At 57.4% G+C, this 20,545-nt stretch overlaps 1 protein-coding gene across 3 annotated transcripts; it reads right to left on the bottom strand.

Annotated features, from left to right (window-relative positions):
- Positions 1–5,077: 5,077 nt before the first annotated feature.
- ANXA6 (annexin A6) lies at positions 5,078–20,545 on the bottom strand. 3 transcript variants are annotated; one of them, XM_064672011.1, is made up of 26 exons: positions 20,410–20,545; positions 18,003–18,063; positions 14,962–15,046; positions 14,592–14,686; positions 14,321–14,434; positions 14,145–14,235; positions 13,956–14,035; positions 13,823–13,879; positions 13,548–13,641; positions 13,370–13,465; positions 13,060–13,118; positions 12,661–12,783; positions 12,382–12,440; positions 11,880–11,958; positions 10,954–11,035; positions 10,599–10,693; positions 10,065–10,178; positions 9,473–9,563; positions 8,932–9,011; positions 8,676–8,729; positions 7,736–7,753; positions 7,287–7,383; positions 6,915–7,010; positions 6,565–6,623; positions 5,739–5,861; positions 5,078–5,435 (listed from the first exon to the last, which is right to left on the bottom strand). In XM_064672011.1, the coding sequence occupies exons 2-26, from the start codon at positions 18,018–18,020 to the stop codon at positions 5,376–5,378; spliced, it is 2,019 nt and encodes a 672-aa protein (XP_064528081.1). In that variant the 5' UTR covers positions 18,021–18,063; positions 20,410–20,545; the 3' UTR covers positions 5,078–5,375. The 3 variants fall into 3 exon arrangements, with proteins under 3 accessions (XP_064528081.1, XP_064528082.1, XP_064528083.1); XM_064672012.1 differs by lacking the exon at positions 7,736–7,753 and having other exon boundaries at positions 8,658–8,729; XM_064672013.1 differs by lacking the exon at positions 7,736–7,753.

The raw sequence follows: 20,545 nt of genomic DNA, 5'->3' as shown, positions 1-20,545 counted from the left end.
ACTGCTGTGTCTTGTAAGAGGCATTGTCCTTTTCCCATGTGTATTTCCATTCTGTCCTCATCCATCTCTGAAGTCAGAACAGGATGCATCTTCCTGAGGGAGCAGAAAAGAGCTGTCTCTGCTGGTGGAGCCAGACAGGTGATGGTATGCCTGGGTTGCAGGTAATCCCTGGAAACCATCCACCAGGAGAACTGATGGTCAGAACCAAGGCTGGAGCCAGCTGGTGCTGGAATAAACAGCAAGGATTTAAATGGTTTTATTTTATAGAGGCTGATTCCAGCTCCCCAGCTCCTTGCCAGCAGGTACAGTTGTACCTGGAAGGGTGTTTGGTCTGCCCTTGCCAGGTTGGAACTGCAAGGCCTGAGGAGTGCCCAGCTTTAGTCTGTTTGGTTTGGGTGGCAGGAGTGGGGGTGCTGGGCAGGAGGGTGGGGAGCTGTGGGTCTGGGATCTGCCTGCAGACTGATAACCTGTGGAAGTGGTCACTTCATGGTGTGCTCTCACCCGGTGCCTCTCTACCCAGCCGCTCCGTGTGTTTTTACCTGAGATTGCCAGCTTGGGCTGGCCCAAACACCAGGATGAATCTCACTATGAAAACAAAAGGCTCTTGGTCCTGTGGATCCTTCCTCATTGCTTTGGTCCTGCCATGCTCCCAGGAGAGAAGATTCCCCTGATGGCAGCTGTGTTCATGAGCACACCTGCATGGCTGTGAGGACATGTTCATAGCTGACACTTTGACACAGTAGGGTTTTTTTAGGCACAGAGAGTTGGGTTCAGCACCTTCAGTGGCAGCTTGCTTATGTGAAGGTGCCTTGATCACTGCTACCTTGTGGGAAACAGAGTGAGAAGGAGCACAGGCTGAGGATGGGGCTGGTGGAACTACTCTGTCCTCAGCTCCTGCTTGTTTTGGATCAGGTGTAGCTTCCTCCAAGTTGATCCCATTCTGGAGTGAGCAGGGTGGGCCCAGTGGTGTGAATCCAAAGTGGAATTGACCCAACAGCCCCAGTTGCCCAGTAAATCCCTGGTGCTGCTGAGCAAACGGAGCACACTTGAACACTAATGGGGTGATGGGGCTGGCCAGGACCTGGTGGCTGTGCTGGGAGCTGGCCCTGGAGCAAGGCAGGAGCAGAGCAGGCAGTGGGTGCAGCTGGTTTGGCTCAGCACCCTGGGGCCACTCCTGGGCTCAGCTCCTCAGGGGGCTGCCGATGGGTCCCTCTTGGCATCAGCAGCTGGGACCTCCTGCCTGTGCCACTCTGGTTGGATGTGTCCTGGTGCTGTGGCACCAAAAGGAAGCAGAAGGCCCACAGTGGCGCTGTGAGAGCGGGGAGGAAGCTCTGGCTACAGGAGGGGATTTCCAGAACATTGTGATCTGCTGCCTATGCAAATCAGGAACTCAAATTAACCTGGCAGGATGGGAGGGCTCTGGGATGGAGGGCAAGGGAGAGGCAGAGGAGGGAGCTTGGGAGACTGCTGCTGGGAGAGGGCAGGAGGGAGTATGGATTGGGGTCGGAGAGCAGGGAGGCACTGGGGAGCAGTCCTGCTCCTGCAGTATCCTGCCTTTACAGGGGGTTGGATCACACCCTGGCTGTTCAGGGATGCTGGGCTGCTTTTGCTTTGCCCTCTGGGTTTACCCTCTCACTGAAAGAGACCTCCCTTTTCCCTCTGCCTCTGGCATGTGAGGCAGAACTCAGTGTCACCTATGTAGCAGGAGATCACCCCTCCTGCCGTCCTCGCTCTCCCTCCTCCACAGTCACCAGAGGATGGGTTATGGTGGGACCTGGTGCAGTCCCACAGTGGATATGCCAAGAACTGTGAGAACTGGGCCTGGAAGTGCTCAGAGGATTTCCTTGCGTGCCTTAAGCTTTGAATCATTTGGAGTCCCAATGCACAAAATCAACAACAGGCGCAGAGGGGATTTTCCCCTCTTCCTCTCTCCCCGGGATGTGTCTCATCCAATTGCAATGCCTGAGAAAAGGGCTCAGCAGCAGTCATCATGTCCTGTACAGCTGCTCCAGGGATGATGGTGTATGGAGAGCAGCTCTGTAGAACTCAGCCATTCCCCAGCCTTAGCTCACTGTGGGGATCAGGCTGAACAGAGAGGGACACGTGGATATGAGGGGCAAGGCTGCTTCTTCCTCCTTTGACTTGGGAAGATGAAAAGCTGAAGAGGAAACCTTGCTGGCTCCCAATGAAAACTGTTTCTCTCATCCAGGGGAAGGGAGGATGACAGGTGGGATGGAAGTGGCTCACGTATTGTGCCAGGGACCAAAACCAATATCCCCATCTTGTCTCCACACCAGAAGTGGCTCCTCCCAGGGGCTGGTAGCAAAGAGGATCTGCAGTGGCATCTGGAGCTGACTCAGAGAAGAGGTCTGGCCCTCTGCACACCAAACACGGGCTCGTGGGGTTTTTTGGGTGTTGCAACCTGTGAAATCTGGCCTTTGCTCTGCCTGGAAGCGAGCCCTTGTCCCCGACATTGCTGGTCAATGAGCAAAGCGTAAATCCCGGACTTTTCCCTGCAGCAGCCTTGAAGGCTGAAGTGTGGATGGCCAGCAAGGACCAACCTCCAGCCCTTACCTTGCTCACAGCCTTATTAATTTTTCCCCTTTCTTGTGCCTGTGGTTTTGTCCTCTCCTTTGCTTTCCTAGCCTTCCTTGAACTGCTCACCTCCTTGTTGATCACAGGCATGGGATTTGTCACCAGTTGCCCTTAGATTGGGCGGCTTGGAGCCAGCAGATGGAGCAGAGGTATTCTTGGAAAGTGGTGCTATGAAGTCTGTTTTCCCTGGAAACTGGAATTCTACAGGGATGAAACTGCTTTGTCTGAAGTCTCTATGACCTGCCCATGTATGGAGGGCTTCATGGGCAAAACAGTCCTCAATCAGGGAATTTTTACGTAATTTATTGTCAATTAATACTAATTGCTAGTGAGTGATTTGGACTTTAAACAAAACAAGTGCTCTTTATTCCCCAGGCTTGACTTAGGCCAAACATAATTTTCTTTTTTCTAGATTCAGTGGTCCTTGTTTCACTGCAGGTTACACTCATTCCATGATGAAAGGGCCCCAGGCAGAGTGAGTCCCAGAGGCCATGCCAGTGCTTCCCAAGATCCCATCACCCTCCTGGCATTGCCTTGGGGTGGGCAGCTCTGCTGAGCTCGGGCCAGTTTGCAGTTCTCCCTTATAGGGCAGCCCCAGGTGTGCTGCCAACCTCAGCATGGGGCAGGTGCTGAAACAGCCCGTGCTCAAATTGGGTACTGACTGTGCTTGAGTGTTTGCAGCAATTAAAATGCCACTGGCTGTTTCTGCTCCAGCTGTAGCAACTGCTGCTGGAGATGGATTACTGCAGCACTGAGGCAATATAGAGGCTTTTTGGCAGCAGGACTTTTCTAGGAGAGGGAGTTGCTCCAAGGAGGAAACCTCATCTTCCCCTCCCTCCCTGTCCCCAAATGCTGAGTGACTCTATCTTGTCTGCATCGTAGAAGCAGCTGGCAGCGGGTGCCAGGGATATTCCTGGCCTTGGGACTGGAGTGCTGTGGTCGTCCAGGCTTTCTGGCATTGGCATCACACTGAGCTGGGCTGGGGACTGGCCCCGAGGGGCTGCCTGATCTCACTTGGGGTCCTGTGCCTCTCCAAGACAGCCAGGCTGTGGGTGATGTGATCCCTGGTCGTAGGCTTACAGCCAGAAAATTCACCAGTGTTTACACCTGTGCCCAGGAAACACACCCTGCTGTACATACCCCAGGAGCATTTGTTTTGGCAACAGGAAGGAGGCAGATGATGGGTGTTGTGGTCCTGTGCTAACACCGAGCAGGTTTTCCCCCTGTACCGAGCAGGTTTTCCCCCTGCTCTGGAGGAACAGGGCTCCACTGCCCCAAATCTGGCTCTCCTGGGGTGATGGGCTGTCTCCCAAACCTCAAAACTACCTCGGGCATTGCAGCTGGGTCTGTGAGCCCTGAGCCCTGTTCCCAGATGCAGGGAGGTGGACAGCTCTGCTCCCTGCAGTCTCTGTGCCATCCCTGATCTGCAGAAGCCTTGTGCCTCTGCTGCAAAGCTCGGGGCTGCAGTGCAGAGCTGCAGGAAGAGGCAGGCAGATGATGATCGGGGTTACATCCTCCCTTCAAAACATCTTCTGCAGCTGCTTGGAGTCTTTGTAGCAGGTTTCTGGCCAAGCAGGTGACCTGTAGGCTGCTGCAGGAATGGGGTGTGTTCAGCCCCCCAGATGCTGCTGGGACAGGGATGCCCATTCCTACTTACATACAGGGGCAAGGCAGAGGAGCCCACATCTCTATAGGGAGGGTAAAAAAGCTTCAACCAGGCCGTTTTCTGCCAAGAACGGTTATTTTGTTACAAGGGGACATTTTACAGGAAGGCATCAAGGGAATTTTCAGTGGGATAACACCCAGCTAAGTTGTTTCAGCTTCCCTGGTTTGTTTCTACATGTCGTTGCTTCTCAACCTTGGCTGGTTTTGAAGTGTTGTAATAATATTGTGTTATTATTCCTAACACTGCTTTGATATTTTGAAGGTGAAGCTTTCCTCACCCAGCTGTTCTGAGGAAGACTTGGGTATTCACGACTTTTTGTTCTGGCTTGGAAACAATTGAAAGTGCTGGAATTTCCCGCTTTTGGAAATTCCAGTTCTTTTCTCCCGAGTGCTGGGGGAAGTGCAAACAAACTGTTTGGGGGTGTAGCCTCTACGGCATGTGCCTTTCGACTGCTTCTTCAGCAGCTTGAAAGCACAGGAAACCGCGTGCGAGGACGGATGGATGCCATCAAGTCTGATTTGTATCTCTGGTTTATGAAAGCATCATCCACACAACGGCACGAACCTTGCCGGGGATTTTCAGAGGCATGAAGCGAAGCTCTTGGTGAAATCCCTGTGCTGCTGCCAGCCCCATATGCATTTTCAGCCCCTTTCTCAGCAGCAGCGTTGCTCAGAGGGGCTTTGGGGTGTCATCAGAGCCCTCCCTGGAGCTGAGGCAGGGCTCTTGCCTGAGTTTGCCTAGACGAGCAAGGAAACACTAAGGCTCCTCAGTCCCACCCAAACCTGCCCCAATAAATTGACTGCTCTTGCCCCAGGGTCAGCAACAGTAAGGTTTTATTAATCAGATTTGAAATTGTCTTTTCTATCTGAGTATATTCCTAGCTTAGTGGCAGGTTTGGGTATGAAGTGTTTTGCTTCAAGACAATCTCCCTACCCAGACCCCTCTGCTCCCCTCCCCGAGACTCCCCCGCTTGCAATGTGGTGCCGCTGTCCAGCGCAAAGTGAGTCGTCCTGTGCAGGGAACCGAGCGTCCCCTGAAGCCCCCAAAGCTGCGGTGACATCAAGGCAGTGGGTGGGTGCTGGCTCAGACACAGAGAACGGGCCCCCGCTGCCGCCTAGTCCTCCCCTCCACACAGGGCCAGCAGAGCCTTGCGGTAGTCGCCAGAGGTGTCCTTCTGCAAGAGGGAGACCCATGTTAGAGAAACGGCCCTGGGGAAGCCCAGTTCAAGGTGCTGGGCACAGGGAAGGCACGGCTCCATGTCCAGGCCACCCTGCAGGTATCTGTGCAGCAGTGGAAGATGTCAGCACATCCTCTCTACAGCCAGACCGGCCACCACCGAGGCTGGTGGGAGCATGTTCCCCCTCCCCAGGTGACGCTCAGCCCTTGTGCCACTCATGGCAGCACTCACAGCTCAGGTCCCTTCAGGGCTCAGCCAGACAAGGTGATGAGCTGGGGAGGGACATCCCTGTCCCCTCACCTCAATCATGTGGTGCAGCGATTTGTCGAACAGGTCTATGAACTCGCCCCGGATGTTGAGCAGGTCAATCTCGCTCCGGGAAATCATGATCCGGGTCAGGGTCCTCTCATCTGTGCCAGCACCCTGCAAGGAGGAGCTCGAACAAATAACCCTGCAGGGACTGGGGCTCACAGATCCACCTGGCATCTCCAGCACAGTCCAAGCTGTGGATCAGGTCCACAGGAGGGCAACAAAAACGATCAGAGGGCTGGAACACCGCTCCTGTGAGGAAAGGCTGAGGCAGTTGGGGTTGTTCAGCCTAAATAGGAGAAGGCTTTGGAGAGACCTTATTGCAATCTTTCAGTACTTAAAGGGGGCTTTAAAAAGATAGGGACAGACTTTTTAGCAGGGTCTGTAGTGATAGAAAAAGGTATAAAGAAGAAATTTTTTGCAATGAAGGTGGTGAAACTGGCACAAGTTGCCCAGAAAGGCCCATCCCTGGAAACATTCCAAGCCAGGCTGGATGCAGCCCTGAGCAGTCTGACCTACTTGAAGATGTCTCTACTTATTTCAGGGGTTTGGACTAGACGGCCTTTAAAGGTCCCTTCCTACCCAAATTGTTCTATGATCTCTCCTTGGACATATGCTGGACTTGCTTCTGGCAAGACACCGGCCTGACACATCTCCTGCTGTCCCCAGGTATTGGTTTGAGCTCAGCCCTGCCCTACTCCCCTCAGGGACAGCCAGGGCACAAAACCCATCCCTGTCATGGGATTACTGAGTCCCAAAGGATGTCTGCCCAGCACAGCCCCCTCCTCAGCCCAGCCTCAGGAGAACCTGTCCGCACCTTCATGGACTTGTAGAGCTTGTCAGCGAAGAAGGCCGGCTTGTTCTTCACACTCCGGACTGCAACACACAGAGGGCAGGGAAAGTGGGCTCGTGGCACCCAGGGGACATGTCACAGCAAGGAGCTGTGCCACCCACTGGGTCAACTACGAGCCCTCCTTGGTACAATGGTGCAGGCTTGGCCCCGTAGTAGGATGCCCTATAAATGCCTCAACCCCACACCACACTGGGAGTCTCCATGGCCCAAAGGCAGCAGGAATCTGCCACCATGTTGCCTGGGCAGAGGCAGGCAAAGGGGCTGCCTGCCCTGCAGGAAGCCCTGTCCTGAGGGAACACTTGCTAGGCACTGACCAATGGCCACAAAGGCATCCTTCACATCTCCCGACATCCGCTTCTTGATGGCGTGCTCCACGTCGTGGTTGGTCATTTTGATGAACTCCTGGAACACTGGGGAGGGGGGAGAGGAAAGGGTCACTGCCAAGCCACTCCATCCCAGCCCTGGGCACTCAGGAGACTCAGGCCTCAGCTGTGGACCAGGTGGGACCAGAGCAGGCTTGGGTGACTTCAAGTAGCCACCTCAAATCCCACACCATCTCCTCCCACTGTCTCATCCCCACCACTGCTGGGGAGACAGGGCTCAACCTCAGCCTTGGGGAGACTCCCATCCCATCCAGCCCAAATGCAAGCTGAGGGTCCAGCTGCAGTGGAGAAATGTGGTCCTACCTCTGCGGAGGTGGGGGTAGCTGCGGGTGCAGAGGATGCTGAGGAAGCGGGTCTCCAGGGAGTCACTGGAGTCGTTGCTGGAGACATCAGCGAGTTTCTGGAAGAGCAACCAAGAGTGAAGAGGGAGGCAAGGGGATGGGTATGGCAGAGAGGGGATCAGGCAATTCCCACTTTTGGTGAGCCAGGGAAGCCAGCCCTGCGTCCTATGCTGCCAGGAACACCTGCTGCATGCAGGCAATGGGCAGAATCAGTCCCCAAGGGCAAAAAGGTGCCCTCCTGCATCTGTCCCCTTGTCTTCCACCCTGATGCAAGGATGTCAGAGTCCCGAGCATGTGGTCAGAAGAGCCCAGTTTGTGGGGCTGCAATTCCCAGCCCCAGCCCTGCACCCCAGGACCACAGCATCCCCTCAAACATGCAGAAGGGTGAGGAGCAAAAGGGAAGGCACTCACCAGGGTCTCAGCAACAACCTGGTGGAGAGAGAGAGAGACAGGAAGACAACAGGGTCAAAAGGTGCTGCTCAACCTTTATCCTTCCCTGACAAAGCAGGGGAAGTCTAGCAAAATCCCTTAAAATTACCTGTCCCCAGCTCCCTGCTTCCCCATGAGCAGGACCTGTGTCCTCCTCCAGTTTGGCCTCTACACCAGTACCTTGGGAGAGTGGTCTTTGCCAAATGAAGTGAGCCCCCCACCCCTGGGGCTTGGGTGCCTGTTGCTCCTCAGGGAGCATCCTTGCCTAGCCATGGGCTAGCTCCCATCAGCCTGCCCACCTCTGCCAGGCGCAGGCAGAGGGATAAGGGCAGCTTTGCCGACAAAATGCAGCGTGGTGCCAGGTCAGGTGCCACCTGGCTGGCTTGTCCCTGGCTTGTCATCCCTGGCTCTCTCTTTCTGTGCAGCAGGACGAGGTGAGCAGCAGCACATGCAGCAGGCATGCAGGCAGTGCATGGGCAGGGGTGCAGGCAGTGCATGGGCAGGGCACAGGCAGTGCATGGGCAGGGGTGCAGGCAGCACTTGTGGCTGAGATGCAGGCAGTGCAGCCTCCACTCCCTCTGCTGGCAGCAGCCCTGCTGGGAATGCTGTAGTGCTCTCCCATGCTTTGGAGCATTCAGGACAGAACAGGCACAGGACAGACAAGCGACAGCTCAGGTTTGACCCTGCTCAGAGCTTCCCAGCCCCCTTCAGAAAAGACTTGGCCCAGAGGAGCACACAGAATCAGGCCTGGAGGCTTTACCTCCAAAAGTATCACTTCACCTGGCTCTCCCACTGCAGTTTACAGAGACCCTGCCCCAGCAGCATTTGCTTCCCTGAGGATACCATTTCCAGACCAGCAGATGCAACATCCTCTTTTTTTTTAATGCAGAGCCCATAAGAGCACTGCCAATACAGGTCTTACCTTGGCATCTTCGTGTGCCTGTGTGAGGTTCTCTGGTCCTTCATCGCGGTTGCCCTGCGGTTGGATACAAAAGTCATGGAGCTGGGGAGAGGACATCTCCTGGGAGAGCCCCAAGTGAGAGGGTGGCAGACAGGGTCCAGCAGCACTGCCCAACCAGGCAGTGATGCTCTGCCTTCTCCATAGCCACTGTCCTTGCAGACCCCTAGCACTGCCTGTGGGCAGGAAGGGGACAATCCCCAGGGAGAGCTGCCCTTACCAGAGCCAGTGAGACAAGAATCCTCTTGAAATGCCCCGATGTGTCGGAGCTCAGGTCATCTTCCAGGCTCTTGTGGTAGGCTGTGGAGAAGGGATGGCTGAGCCCTGCACCCTGCCTGCAGCTCAGCTTCCCAGCCAGCAGTGCCTTTTGTGCCCGTGGGATGGCAGTGGCCATCCTCCAGCCCTTGCATGGCTGAAGCAGATTCCCCCATCTGCTGTTTTCAGGCCCAGGGAGGAGGGGATCAGCCCAGCAGCTATAATGCCCTGAGCATGAGCAGAGTGCTAAGGTGCTCTGGAGGAAATGGGATCATTGCAAAAGAGCTCTCAGGAGAGGAGACATTGATGGCAGAGCTGAGGTATGTCACTGTGAGATTGAGAGAGGCCAGGAGCAGTGCTCTGCTGGAGGGACTCTTAGACCTTCACGTCACTGACCCGTGAACCCAGTCCAGAGACAAAACTGCTGCCAAGGAAGGGCCTTACACAACACTGTACATGGTTTGTGCCCAGGGCCTGGGTGCTCCCACATCCCTCCTGTGCCGTACCTTCCTGATATGCCTCGTTGATAGCCCGGATCTCCTGGTTGTTCCGCGTGGCCATGATTTCAATGAGGACGCTCTCGTCCGTGCCGGCCCCCTGGAACACAGTGTCATGGCAGATAGCTGCAGGTACCAGGACTGGATGGAGACACAGTGGCACCGCCCCACGGTGCCAGGCAAGGAGGGGCTGCTCTAACCCCAGGGAAACCACATGCCAAAAGTTCATGTCCAGCAAATGTCCCCAAGGGCTGGTAGGAACCAACACGAAAGTGTCCAAGTACGCTGATAGTGGGGTCCCATCTCGTGGATAGTAGTGCATGTTATTGGTTTGCCCCTACCCTGGCTCTCCTGTGGCTACAAGCTGGCTGAGCATGCTGGGCTGCAAAGAGGCCAGACTGGGCTCCCAGCAGGTCTTGAGTGCAAACTAAGTCTTTGTCCCGGTGCTTTCTGCTCTTTCCTTCTGTATAGGAAATGAGAACCTGGAGTGTGTGAAGCTGGGGGGCACTCACAGCCCTGGGCCACAGCCTGTGGGTGCAGCCACAGTGAAAACCACCTCGTCCTCCCGTGTTGGCACTGACACCAGCAGTGTGGCAATTACCTCCACAGCCTTCCTCAGCTGCTTGGCATCGTACTGCGCTGGCGTCAGCATGAGCCCGAGGATCAGCTTGGCCAAGCTGCCCGACAGCTCGGATTTCAGGTCTGCCATCAGGTCCTGCAAAAGCATTTGAGGGTTCAGTCCCCAGTTGCTTCTGCAGGGACGGACCGGTCAAGGCAACACAGGTGAGAAAACAGGAGAGGAGAGTGTGGAGGTGGAAGACCCTCGGGGTGGTTTAAGGTCACATTTTGGGGGTGGATCTGGAGACACCCTGGCTCTGGAGCCCTCTGTGCGGGATGGAGGATGGGGCAAGTGAAGGGGAAGGGACAGCCTCCCTTGGGCTGGTGGGGCACCCACAGTGGGAGGCTGCTGTGACAACTCTGCTTTCCTTGGGGGAGTCATGCCAGGGCACAGTGGGGTGCCTCGGCTGCCCACTGCTCCCTTACAGGAATCCTTTCAGTGAGGGGCCGATCTCTGCATGGGAGAGGGCAGGATATGGAGAGAAGGAGGGAGCAGGGTGGGATGGGGCTGCAGTACCCTGCCGTAGTGAGCCTTGTAAGCCTTAAGGATCTGCTGCCTCTGGGCGTTGCTCCTCTTGGTCACCACCTCGATGATGGCCCCTTCATCCGTGCCTGCAATGACAGCAGTGATGCTGGGGAGGGCCGAGGGGGCCTACAGAGCCATGCTGTGTCACTGTGTCACCCCGATCATGGGCACATCACCACCCCCACAAACTGGGCAGGTGGGGAAGGGAGAGCTCTCACAGCTCCAAAACCATCTCTCTATTCCCCCTGAGGCTTCCATGCAGCCCTGCATGGGCTAGTGTGGATTTTCTGCTCCAGGAGCTGTTGAGGAGCAACAGGAAGCGGCTGAACTCCTGGCCCCCACTTACCCAGGCCCTTCATCGCCTTCCTCAGCACCTGTGCATCCCCATCATCATTGAAGTCTCCCGCAGGCTGCACGGTTCCTCGCAGCTGTGGATGCACAGAGGGGTTTAGGCTCATCTCTGAGATGGGAGGATGGGAGGGAGAGAGGGAGGGAGGGAGATGGAGAGAGGGAGGAAAGGTGCTACCCGGCAAGCTGAGGCCAAAGCAAGTCGTGTTAGTGCAAGCACCTGGGGCTCAGTGAGGATGTCCCCGCCCCTGTCACCCCTTCCATTAAGGGGCAAACCATAGCCAGGCCAGCAAAGAGCAGGAAGAAGACAGCAACAGACAGTCCCTGCAGTCTTGGTGTCCTGCTCTGTGTCACACCTGCCTCCCCTAGCAGTGGGACACCTCAGCCTGGGCTGGTCACATCACTGAGAGCCAGAAGAGGAGTCGCTGAAAGGGTGCCCACTCCTGCTCTGTGATTCTACCCTCTTTACAGCTCTGAACACGTTTCCATTCTCCTTGCATGTAGGCCTCAGAGTGTCTTTTCTGCACATCCCAAAGCACCCTTTTGTGGGTGCCTCCAGCTGCATGCAGAGTGCTGGTTCCTCATGGCACGGCTGTGCCCCGGCCAGCCCTGAGCTACCCCAGGGAGCAGGAGGTTTCTGGTGGGCACTGGAGCCAGGGCTGCAAGTGATGCATTTCACAGACATGCAGGACCCACAGCCCCGAGAGAGGAAGGCCTCAGAGAGAGGAAGGGGTTAGTGGAGCCCATGGGGGGCGGCCAGCTCTGCCAACCTCGTACCCCAAAACCAGAGAACGGCATCAAGAGAGGAGCGAGAGGCAGAGCAGAGCTGAGGGGCTGGCCGTGCCCCGTGGCAGAGAGGAGCAGCCAGGGGTCCCAAGCCGGCAGGCAGCAGAGAGAGAGTACAGGGGGGCTGGGGGTTCTAACCTCTACTTTGGCCACCGCACTAAGCTCCCACATCCGATAGGCCACCTGCGCCGCCTCGGGGAAGAACTCACCTGCAGCACTGCAATGGGAGGGCAAGGACAGGGGACAGTGAGCCATGGGGGGCTGCACCCACCAGCAGCCCCACTTCTTTCTGTTATGCCCCTCTATAAGGGGCATTTTGTATCCGTTGGGTGCTGGGCATGGGGCAGGAGCCAGGTGCTTGTTGGGGGGCTGGGTGGGTGGGAATGGGGGAAAATGGGTGGTGAATCCCACAGCAGAGCACCCTCCCTCCAGGGTTTTGTCCCTGCCCTGTGGGGTTCCCACATGCCAAGAACAGACCATGGCACCATGGCTGGTCATGCAGAGGGGCCACGGGGCCCCCTATACTGCTGTCCCTGCAGGTGCTGCTGGTCCAGGCGCTCCACCAGGCTCTGACCCAGAGGTGGGTACCCAGCACCAAGGGGATGAAGAGGGACAAAGAGGGGGTGACAGGTGGTCTTACTCATCATCCCCTCCACACAGCTTCAGCAGGGCCTTCTTGTACTCCCCGGAGGTGTCCTCCTGGAAAGACAGATGGAGATGGAGAACCACACAGGTAGGGTCAAGGTAGTGCCATGGGATGGGCTCATGGAGAGGGGTCTCCCTGAGCCTTGTCCTTAGAGATGGACACCTGGCACAGGGTGTCTGGGGAGGAGGCTCAGCCCTCCCAGGGGTGCTGGTATCACAAGGGAGGCAGCACTAGCAGCTGCTTGGAGGGTGACCAGGGACCCCCAGCACTTACCTTTATCATGTTGTAGAGAGATTTCTCATACTTGGTCCTGAACACCTCCCGGATGTCCAGCATGTCGATCTCACTGCGGGACACCATGATGCGGATCAGGGTGTTGTCTCTTGTGCCCAGCCCCTGCAATGGAGGAACCCTCACATCAAGCCTGGGATGGCCAAACAACCCTGTTCAACCCACCACATGTGGGACCCTCTATCCAATTTCTACCCAGCCCTGGATCTGAAGGAATAACTCCTTTGGAGGAAAGAGCAGAGACCCCAGGTCACACAGGTCCTGTCTTCATGGACCTGTGTCACTTTGCTCTCCAGAAGCACCCCATGGTAGGGGGGCCCTCCTGTGGCCAGCTCCCTCAGTGCTGTGGAGGACCCTGTGGAGAAGGGGTGATTCACTCACCTTCATGGCCTTGTAGAGCCTTTCAGCAAAATATTCTGCCGTGCTTCTGACACACTTCACTATGGGGAAATTGAGGCATGGTGAGGGATGCCAGCACCCAGCTTCACCAGTGCCCCCAGTCTCCAAGCACCCACACCCCTTGGGAATCACATCCAGCATCCCCACCCACCCTGAAGGAGCCTACCTGAGCTCCATAAAACCAGGTACAGCCGCAGCCCTGACCCTGCTGGCCCTGGTGCTGAGCCCTCCCACTCCAGCAAGGCCACTGACATGCTGTTTTTGCAGCATCCCCACTCAGGGACTGGCTTACCCACGGCCAGCATCAGCTTCTCAAAGTCACCAGAGAGCTCTCCCCGAATGCTCCTCTCAATTGGCTTCCCAGCAATTTTCAGATATTCATCAAAGACTGTGGGATGAGAGCAAGGCAATGCCTGGAGGAGCTGACAAGATACCTTCAAGCCCACCCTGAGCTTGCAGGAGATGCTCACCCAGGCGGAGATGCTGCTTGCTCCTCCGGCCAAGGATGTAGATGAACTGGGCCTCATCCGTGCCCCATTTCAGCTCGCCAGCTTCCAGCAGGTCCTTGTGGGATGGGGAGGGTGGCACAGCCCAAGTCAGGGTGTTGCTAATGGGGGGCTCTACCCATGCATGGGTGCTCTTGGCACCCACCTGCCTTTTGCAGGCCCAAATCCAGATGGTCCCAGTGCCACCAGCCCCGTCCCTGCCCAGATGCCACCTGTCACAGCGACCTGCCAAGCCTCACCTTGGCATCCTGCTCCACCAGGTCCTCGCTCACCACATCGTCCTCCTCCCTGGCGCCCTGTGGGACAGGGACAGGCTCAGCCCTGCAGGGCACAGGCACCCACCACCTACAGACGCTGGACAGACGGACATACCTGAAGCAGAACGACGAGCATCTTCTTGAAGTGGCCTGATGTGTCTCCAACGATGTCAGCCTCCAGGTCTCTCTCATAGGCTGATGGAAGAGGGAGAGGTCAGGGCCTGGAGAGCTGGATCCCTTTACCTCTGCCCTTGTCTTGGCCCATGGAGGCACAGGGCAGCCCCTGCCCTTCCCCAGCCCTCACCATCTTTGTAGGCAGCCACCAGGTCGTGGATCTCCTGGTTGGTGCGGGAGGCGAGGATCTCGATAAGGCACTTCTCATCTGTGCCGATGCCCTGCGGGCAGAGACACAGCCCCATGAGCAGTGGGGCTGGCTGGGGTGTCCTTGGAGGGGCCCCGGGGGGGTTGCCCACCCCTTACCGAGATGGCATCTTTGATCTCCTTGGCGTCACCGTAAGCTGGGGGACGCATCAGGCTCACGATCAGCCGCTCAAACTTCCCTGTCAGCTCATATTTGAGGTCTGCAATGAGGTCCTGGTGGAGGGGGAGAAAGGGGCTGGGGAACCCTTTGCTCCACAGCACCTCTCAGTGGGCCCAGGGAGCAGTGGGTCATTGCATGGGCTGGTTGGTGGCAGCCACAGCCACCTGTGTCTGCAGTGGGGGCACGGACCAGGAGTGTTCCTGCCATTACCTTCCCATAGAGTGACTTGTAGGCTTGGCAGATCTCCACTCGCTGCTTGTTGCTCCTGGATGTGATGAGGTCAAGGATGGCCTCCTTGTCACTGCCTGTGGGGAGAGCCAGAAGTCATGGAGAGCCCATGGCTGGGCTCATCACAGCCATCCTGCCATGCCCAAAGCTGCTTTGGAGGCGGGACTGGGAGGAGAAGCAGAGCCAGGCTGTCCCCAGGGAGGAAAGGGAACCAGGAGAGCTTCAGCACACTGCTAAAGCAGACAGCTGAGAGGGGAGGTGATGCAGGATGCCCAGCCATGCAAGGGTCAACCAAAGGAACAGGGGACATCAAGGGTGGCCCCAGGGTGACAGTCTGGAGGAGTGTCCATACCAAATCCCTTCATGGCATTGTACAAGGCTTCTGCATCCTGGTTGGCGTCAAAGCCTTGGAAATCCTTCACCGAGCCCCTGTAGACCTAGGGGAAAGGAGGCAAGAAGGTACAAGGGGAAGGAGCAGCCCCAGCGGGATGGGGGAAGGAGAAGTTGAATCTGAGCAGGATTGAGGTGAGATCTGTTTCTGCTCGGGTTGCCCAAGGCCAAGCTCAGCCTCAAACATAAACACTTGTTCTTCTCTGCAGTTGTTTCCTTTCCTGTTTGCTCTCCTGGTTGCATAAACTGTGTGCCAGGTCACGGGAATACATCCATGGCCTTCACTCTCATATCACTGTTTGCTGCTTGTGCCCATGTGTAAGCCAGATACAGCCCTCTGCACCATGCCAGCAGGAGCCAAGGGGTCTGTTGACAGGGTCCTTCAGCTCTTTCAGTTCCCTGCACCACCTTGGGGGGGGGGGGTGGCAGGAAAAGGGGAGGCCCCAAGGGAAGATTGGACACCCTGAATGCAGGGGAAGGCCATCAAGGACCAGAGTGATCCCCCTGCAATGCAGCCAGGCTGAAGAGAGTTATCAGGGCTGGATTCAGAACAACGAAGGAAATAATTTTCCACTGCCTGTTGCAAGCAGGGAACCCCTCTGGGTGCTGAGGATGCCCAAGCTCTGCATGGCCTCCAAGCAAGGAGACAAATTTACAGGCACAAAATCATCATGGGCTGCTAAGTGGAAAACACTGAGAATCACCAGAGCTGCCAACAGCTTGTCCTGCCCCAGCATGCACTCCTCTGGGGCCCAGGCTGATCCAAGGGGTCAGAGCAGAGACCCTGGATATTGAGAAAGACTTTCCTGGGAGCCTGAGAAATCCTGGGTGTTGACATGATCCAATTCTGTCTGCTCCTCTGCCCCTCCAGGATGCACAACGGGGAGCCCAGGAGTGACACACCCAGAGACCTCAGGAAAAAGGAGGGACCAGGCTCTCCCTCTGCAGGTCAGCTTTGCCTGTGGGAATTCACCCCAGGGGAGCCTGGGGATGGACTCTAAATGAGATCAGCACCACCCTGGGTGGAAGCAGATGTGAAACCAGCCTGACCCCACAAAAGGAACTGGGATGCATCCCCTACAGAGGCACAGAGTGGGAATTGCTGAGCAGCAGCATTTCCTTAGCAGTCTCGCTGGGGAACAGGAGGGCTGGGAGCCAGGCTGAGCTGGGGCTGTCAGCTGTGTCAGAACCCTGGGAAACTGAGCATCCTCCCTTGGCTCTGCTTGTACCATGTGCCAGCTGGGTATGTGCACCTCCCAGGAGTCACCTACTCAGGATCTGCTGCATGGCTTCTTCAAGATCCCCAGGAGCTGTACAAAGGCCCAGGCCTGTTGCCAGCATGGGCATCTAAAGCCTACATGTCCTCAGAGAAGATGGGCACCAGTGTCCCTCTGCCTTCAGGAATGAACCCAAGGAGGTGGACACAGGGCAGCTCCATACCCACAGCTCCCTAGGTCCCATCCCAGCACAACAACTCTGCTGCACATCACCAGCACCTTCAGAAAGAAACCAGCCTCTGTAGCCACTTTTCCAGAGGGAAACTGGGCACGTCCCACAGGCTACTCCTACAGGACTAGCTGCTGGCACTTGTGTTCCATGTGGCAGGGACCAAGAGGAGATGCTGCCCTTTGAGGGAGCCTGGTGGGCACGGAACAGATCGTATTGCAGGTGATTCATCGGGAGAGCTGGATTTAGCCCCACTTCCCGGCAGCTCCCAGACCCTTCCTGGCTTGGCACGAGCTGCTGCCACACACGTGTCTTGCAGAGATGTAAAGGAATTGCAAGGCAAAGGAGGTGCCTGGAGGCAGCAGGAGTGAACAAGGGTGGCCAGAGGGTGCTGGGGTTTCACAGGTGGTGCTGGGGAGCCAAGATTTTGGCCGTGGTTAAATGGAGAGGAGGAGCAAGGCTGTGTTCCTGCTTTCTGTACCCTCCAAGCATGAGCTGCCTGCCTTGCCACAATGCTGCCCTGGCCAGAGCAAGGTAAGCTGAGGCAGGAGCTCAGTGCTGTGCATCACCCCACGCTCCCTGCATTCTCTGTGGGAGTGAGCCCCAGGGAGGGGCAGAAACATCACTTGGGAGGGAAACAGCATCCTGCCCTCTGCATACTCTTCATAACCCCATCCTGCTTTCAATCCCCTATTTCAGCTGCCATGGGCCTCCTGCCTCCCCTCCTCCAGCCTCTGAGTCATCCCGGCCCGTCCGGGACCTCCCAGCTAAAAATAAGCCACACTGGGGCCAGGAGGGTGGAAGCAAAATTCCCAGCATGGCTTCGCTCTCTCCCACCACATGGCTGCTTGGGGTCCTGGACCACCGCAGGGGAATGTTCATCTGCACTGTAACTCAGTTTCTCCACCCAGAGCAATCACTGCCTCAGCTGGGCAGGAAGCTTCAGGTAATTGGGCTGGAGGAAACGACTGATTTCTCCAGGGAATGGAAAGCAGAGCGGAGAAGGGAGGCTCTGGGCTGGGACTCCTCCCCTTCCAGCAGGCTGTACCACGCCAGCCACAGCTGCCCACCGAGGCAGGGTTTTCCACCCACGCCGGATATTTTCCTGGCTGCAAGGGAGCACCTGCTCACCCAGCTGCCACACTGCACCAGCCCTGGCTTGGAGTGGGAAGTAATCCAGGCTGGGGAGGGGGGAGAGGCCCAAGTGGGGCTGCATGCTTTGCAGGATCAGGCAGGATTTCTCTCCAGTGGAAGCCCAAATCCCCAGTGCAACATCTCTTCTCCCCTTCCCACGGCCCGGCTTCTCTCCCCCATTCCACTATGGTCCCAAAAGGATTTTTGCTCCTCGCTGTCCCTGCTCCCCAGCCCAGCACTTCCCCCATCTGCATCACATCCAGACAGCAGTGGCTGGAGAGGCAGGAATGTAAACAGGCTTTGGGCAGCATCGTGTCCCTGCACGTCACCACCCTTGCTGCATGTTGGATGTACTGCCCCAGCTCTGGGGTCTGCTCTGCAGCACTCCAGTCCCCATCCCTGCCATGTGGGGGTCAGCCTTACCTTTCCTTGGGGTGCCATGGCTTCCCGAGCTGGAAATCACTGGAGCGAGGGCAAGGAGGAGCTGTGAGAGGGAACAGAAAGGTCAGTGTGAGCCAAAGCCCCCTTGTGTGGGTTGTGTTAGTTAAGGGAAGGTTTGCTCCCACCATGGGTGTGGGTGTGGTACCCACGGGAGGGCAATGCCAGGTACTGTGGGGAGGATCAGGGAGAGGGGCTTTGCTGGCCACCCTGTGGTCACCAGAGCCTTTGGTATCTGGCACTGAGCTGGGGACCCCAAGGGCCAGGGGCAGTGCAGATGGGCCCCGTGCAGCTTCCTGCCAGTGCCAAGAGAAACTGGAGGGGGAAAAAAGTGCTGATATGTGGAAATGGGCTGAGCATCCTCTGCAGGGCCAGCCCTTCTCACTGCACTCCGCAATGCCCCTTCTGCCCCCCTGCAGCCCCCAAGCCCTGGGGCCATCCCAGCTGCTGGGGATGTCCCATTGCCTCGTGGTGCTGCGGCTGGGCAGCCCCCACGAGCTCCCACCAGCTTTTATCTGAGTTTCCGTGCAGTGATCAAGGCCACCACCGGTCCCACACATCCTGGAGCCCAGGAAACACAGATGGGTTTCCAGGGTAACGTGCAGGTTGTTTTCTAACACCAGCACCATTTATAGCTGCAACCCACTGCGGTGTGGGCTCTCCTCACCCTCCCAGAGAAAGTCCCCAGACAGCGCCATTTGCTCCGAGGAAGCTGGCAGAGGGAGAAAAACAGCTGGAAAATGGAGCCCGGCCATGAATGAACCTCTGAGCGTCAGCTGAGGCCAGCCATGAGGCACGGCCCCCTCGCTCACCCTCCCTCTGAGACACGTTGCAGAAAAGCTCAAGGCAGAGCAGGGCTGCCCTGGGGGGATTTCTGACCCCGGACGAGTTTGGTTTCATGCCATGGAGCGAGCAGGAGAAATCACATGAAGTTCCCTGGCTTGGCTGCACATCCCTACCAGAGCAGTCATGGAGGGGGAGACCCAACCCCACAGCCATAGGTGTGGCTGAGTCCCCCCACTCGGGTGCAGGAAGCCTGTGGCACCCACAGGCATCCTTGCTGAGAGGGGGAAGTTTTGCAGAAAACCACAGCTGCCTTCACCTCCCCTTCCCTTTTCAGCTGGGGAGCCTCGGTGACCCTTCACATGGCTCCTGCCTAGGGGAGAGCCCCCATGTGCCCCACACGCAGTGGGGCCGCACTGCGGCCGGGTGCTGGGTGGGTGCCAAGGGATCCCACCCCCACCCACGCAGCCTTTTAGTGCCACTCTGGAGCCTGTCGGTGAAGCCGTGTACCCTCCTGGGAGCAGAGAAATCCCACCGTGGCACAGCCCTCCTGCCTGGCTCCAGGTTCATGTGGCAGCTGGGCTGAGACCACCCAACTCATCTCAGCAGTGGCGGAGAATCGCTGACCACACCCAGTTCACAACCTGTCCTTGCAGTGCCCTGTCCCTGTCCCCCACTGCTGCCAACACCTCTGCAGAGGCTGGGGGAGCAGCCCTGGGAAGATGCCCAGACAAACACATGGCATCCATCGGGCAGTGAAAACTACAGTGAAACCCAGGGGCAGCAGTGCCCCAGCATGGGGGTACACCTCCTCCTCCAAACAGTGGAGAGGTTGGGGTTGTGGGCCTCCCTGGACAAAAAGTGAGAAATCCTAAATTACGTGCACAGCCTTTGCAGAAGCCTCTGTCGCCCCAGCAGTGCACCCCTGCAGCCTCTCCAAGGGCCCCCTCACAGCTTTGGGCTCAGGGGTGGCACCCCAGGAGCCCGACTGCCTTGTGGGTCTCCCCCAGCACAGAGGCCGCAACACCCAGTGCCCCACCACACGTTGTCCTGCCTGTGGGGAGCAAAGGGAGCTTCCCTGGGTTAAAAAAAAACAGCACCCGTCCTCCTGGTGGGGCAAGGGAGGTCCCCCCACCCCACTGTCAAAATGCTTCCCCGCCCTTCTAGAGCTCCGAGCCTCTGGGGTGCCGTAGGGTGCATTTACCTGTGCAAAACCTGGCAGGTACCAAACCAGGGGGGATCCTCAGCTTGGATCCCAGCTGGAGGGATGGGTGTTTCCGCAGCCGCGGCGGCAGCAAAGCGTGGACAAAGGCGCATCCTGGCCGGGACACACCCATGGGCCCCGCAGCAACGCCAGCGCCCACCCCAAAAAGCACCCGCAGGCAGCGCAGCCCCCCGGGGCCTTGTTAAAAAGAGAAGATTTTTCATAAAAAGGAAAAAGCAGGGATCCCCCTGCAGACACCCCTTGGAGGGAGCCTCTGCTTGCACGGCTCACCGCCCAGCCAGGGCTTTCCAGGGCTTTCCTCCGCTCGCAGGAGGGTGGCTTTGGCACCCTCTGCTGCGGTGGGTTTGCAGACCCGCCCGTTCCCCCCGCACCCCCGGCACTGACCGGCAGCACGGGGCCTGTCCGGGGTGTTCGCAGGAGCAGCCGCCGCCCTCGGGGTGTTCTTGTGGCCGAGCGCTCGTCCTTGGCGAGCAGCTGTTTCCTCGCGGCGAGACGGAGACGTCACTGCTCATGAGCCCTC

Source organism: Pseudopipra pipra, chromosome 15 (genome assembly GCF_036250125.1).
Source record: "Pseudopipra pipra isolate bDixPip1 chromosome 15, bDixPip1.hap1, whole genome shotgun sequence".
NCBI classification, from domain to species: domain Eukaryota; kingdom Metazoa; phylum Chordata; class Aves; order Passeriformes; family Pipridae; genus Pseudopipra; species Pseudopipra pipra.
The sequence above is the reverse complement of the archived record's forward strand: the minus strand, read 5'-3'. Positions and strand labels throughout refer to the sequence as shown.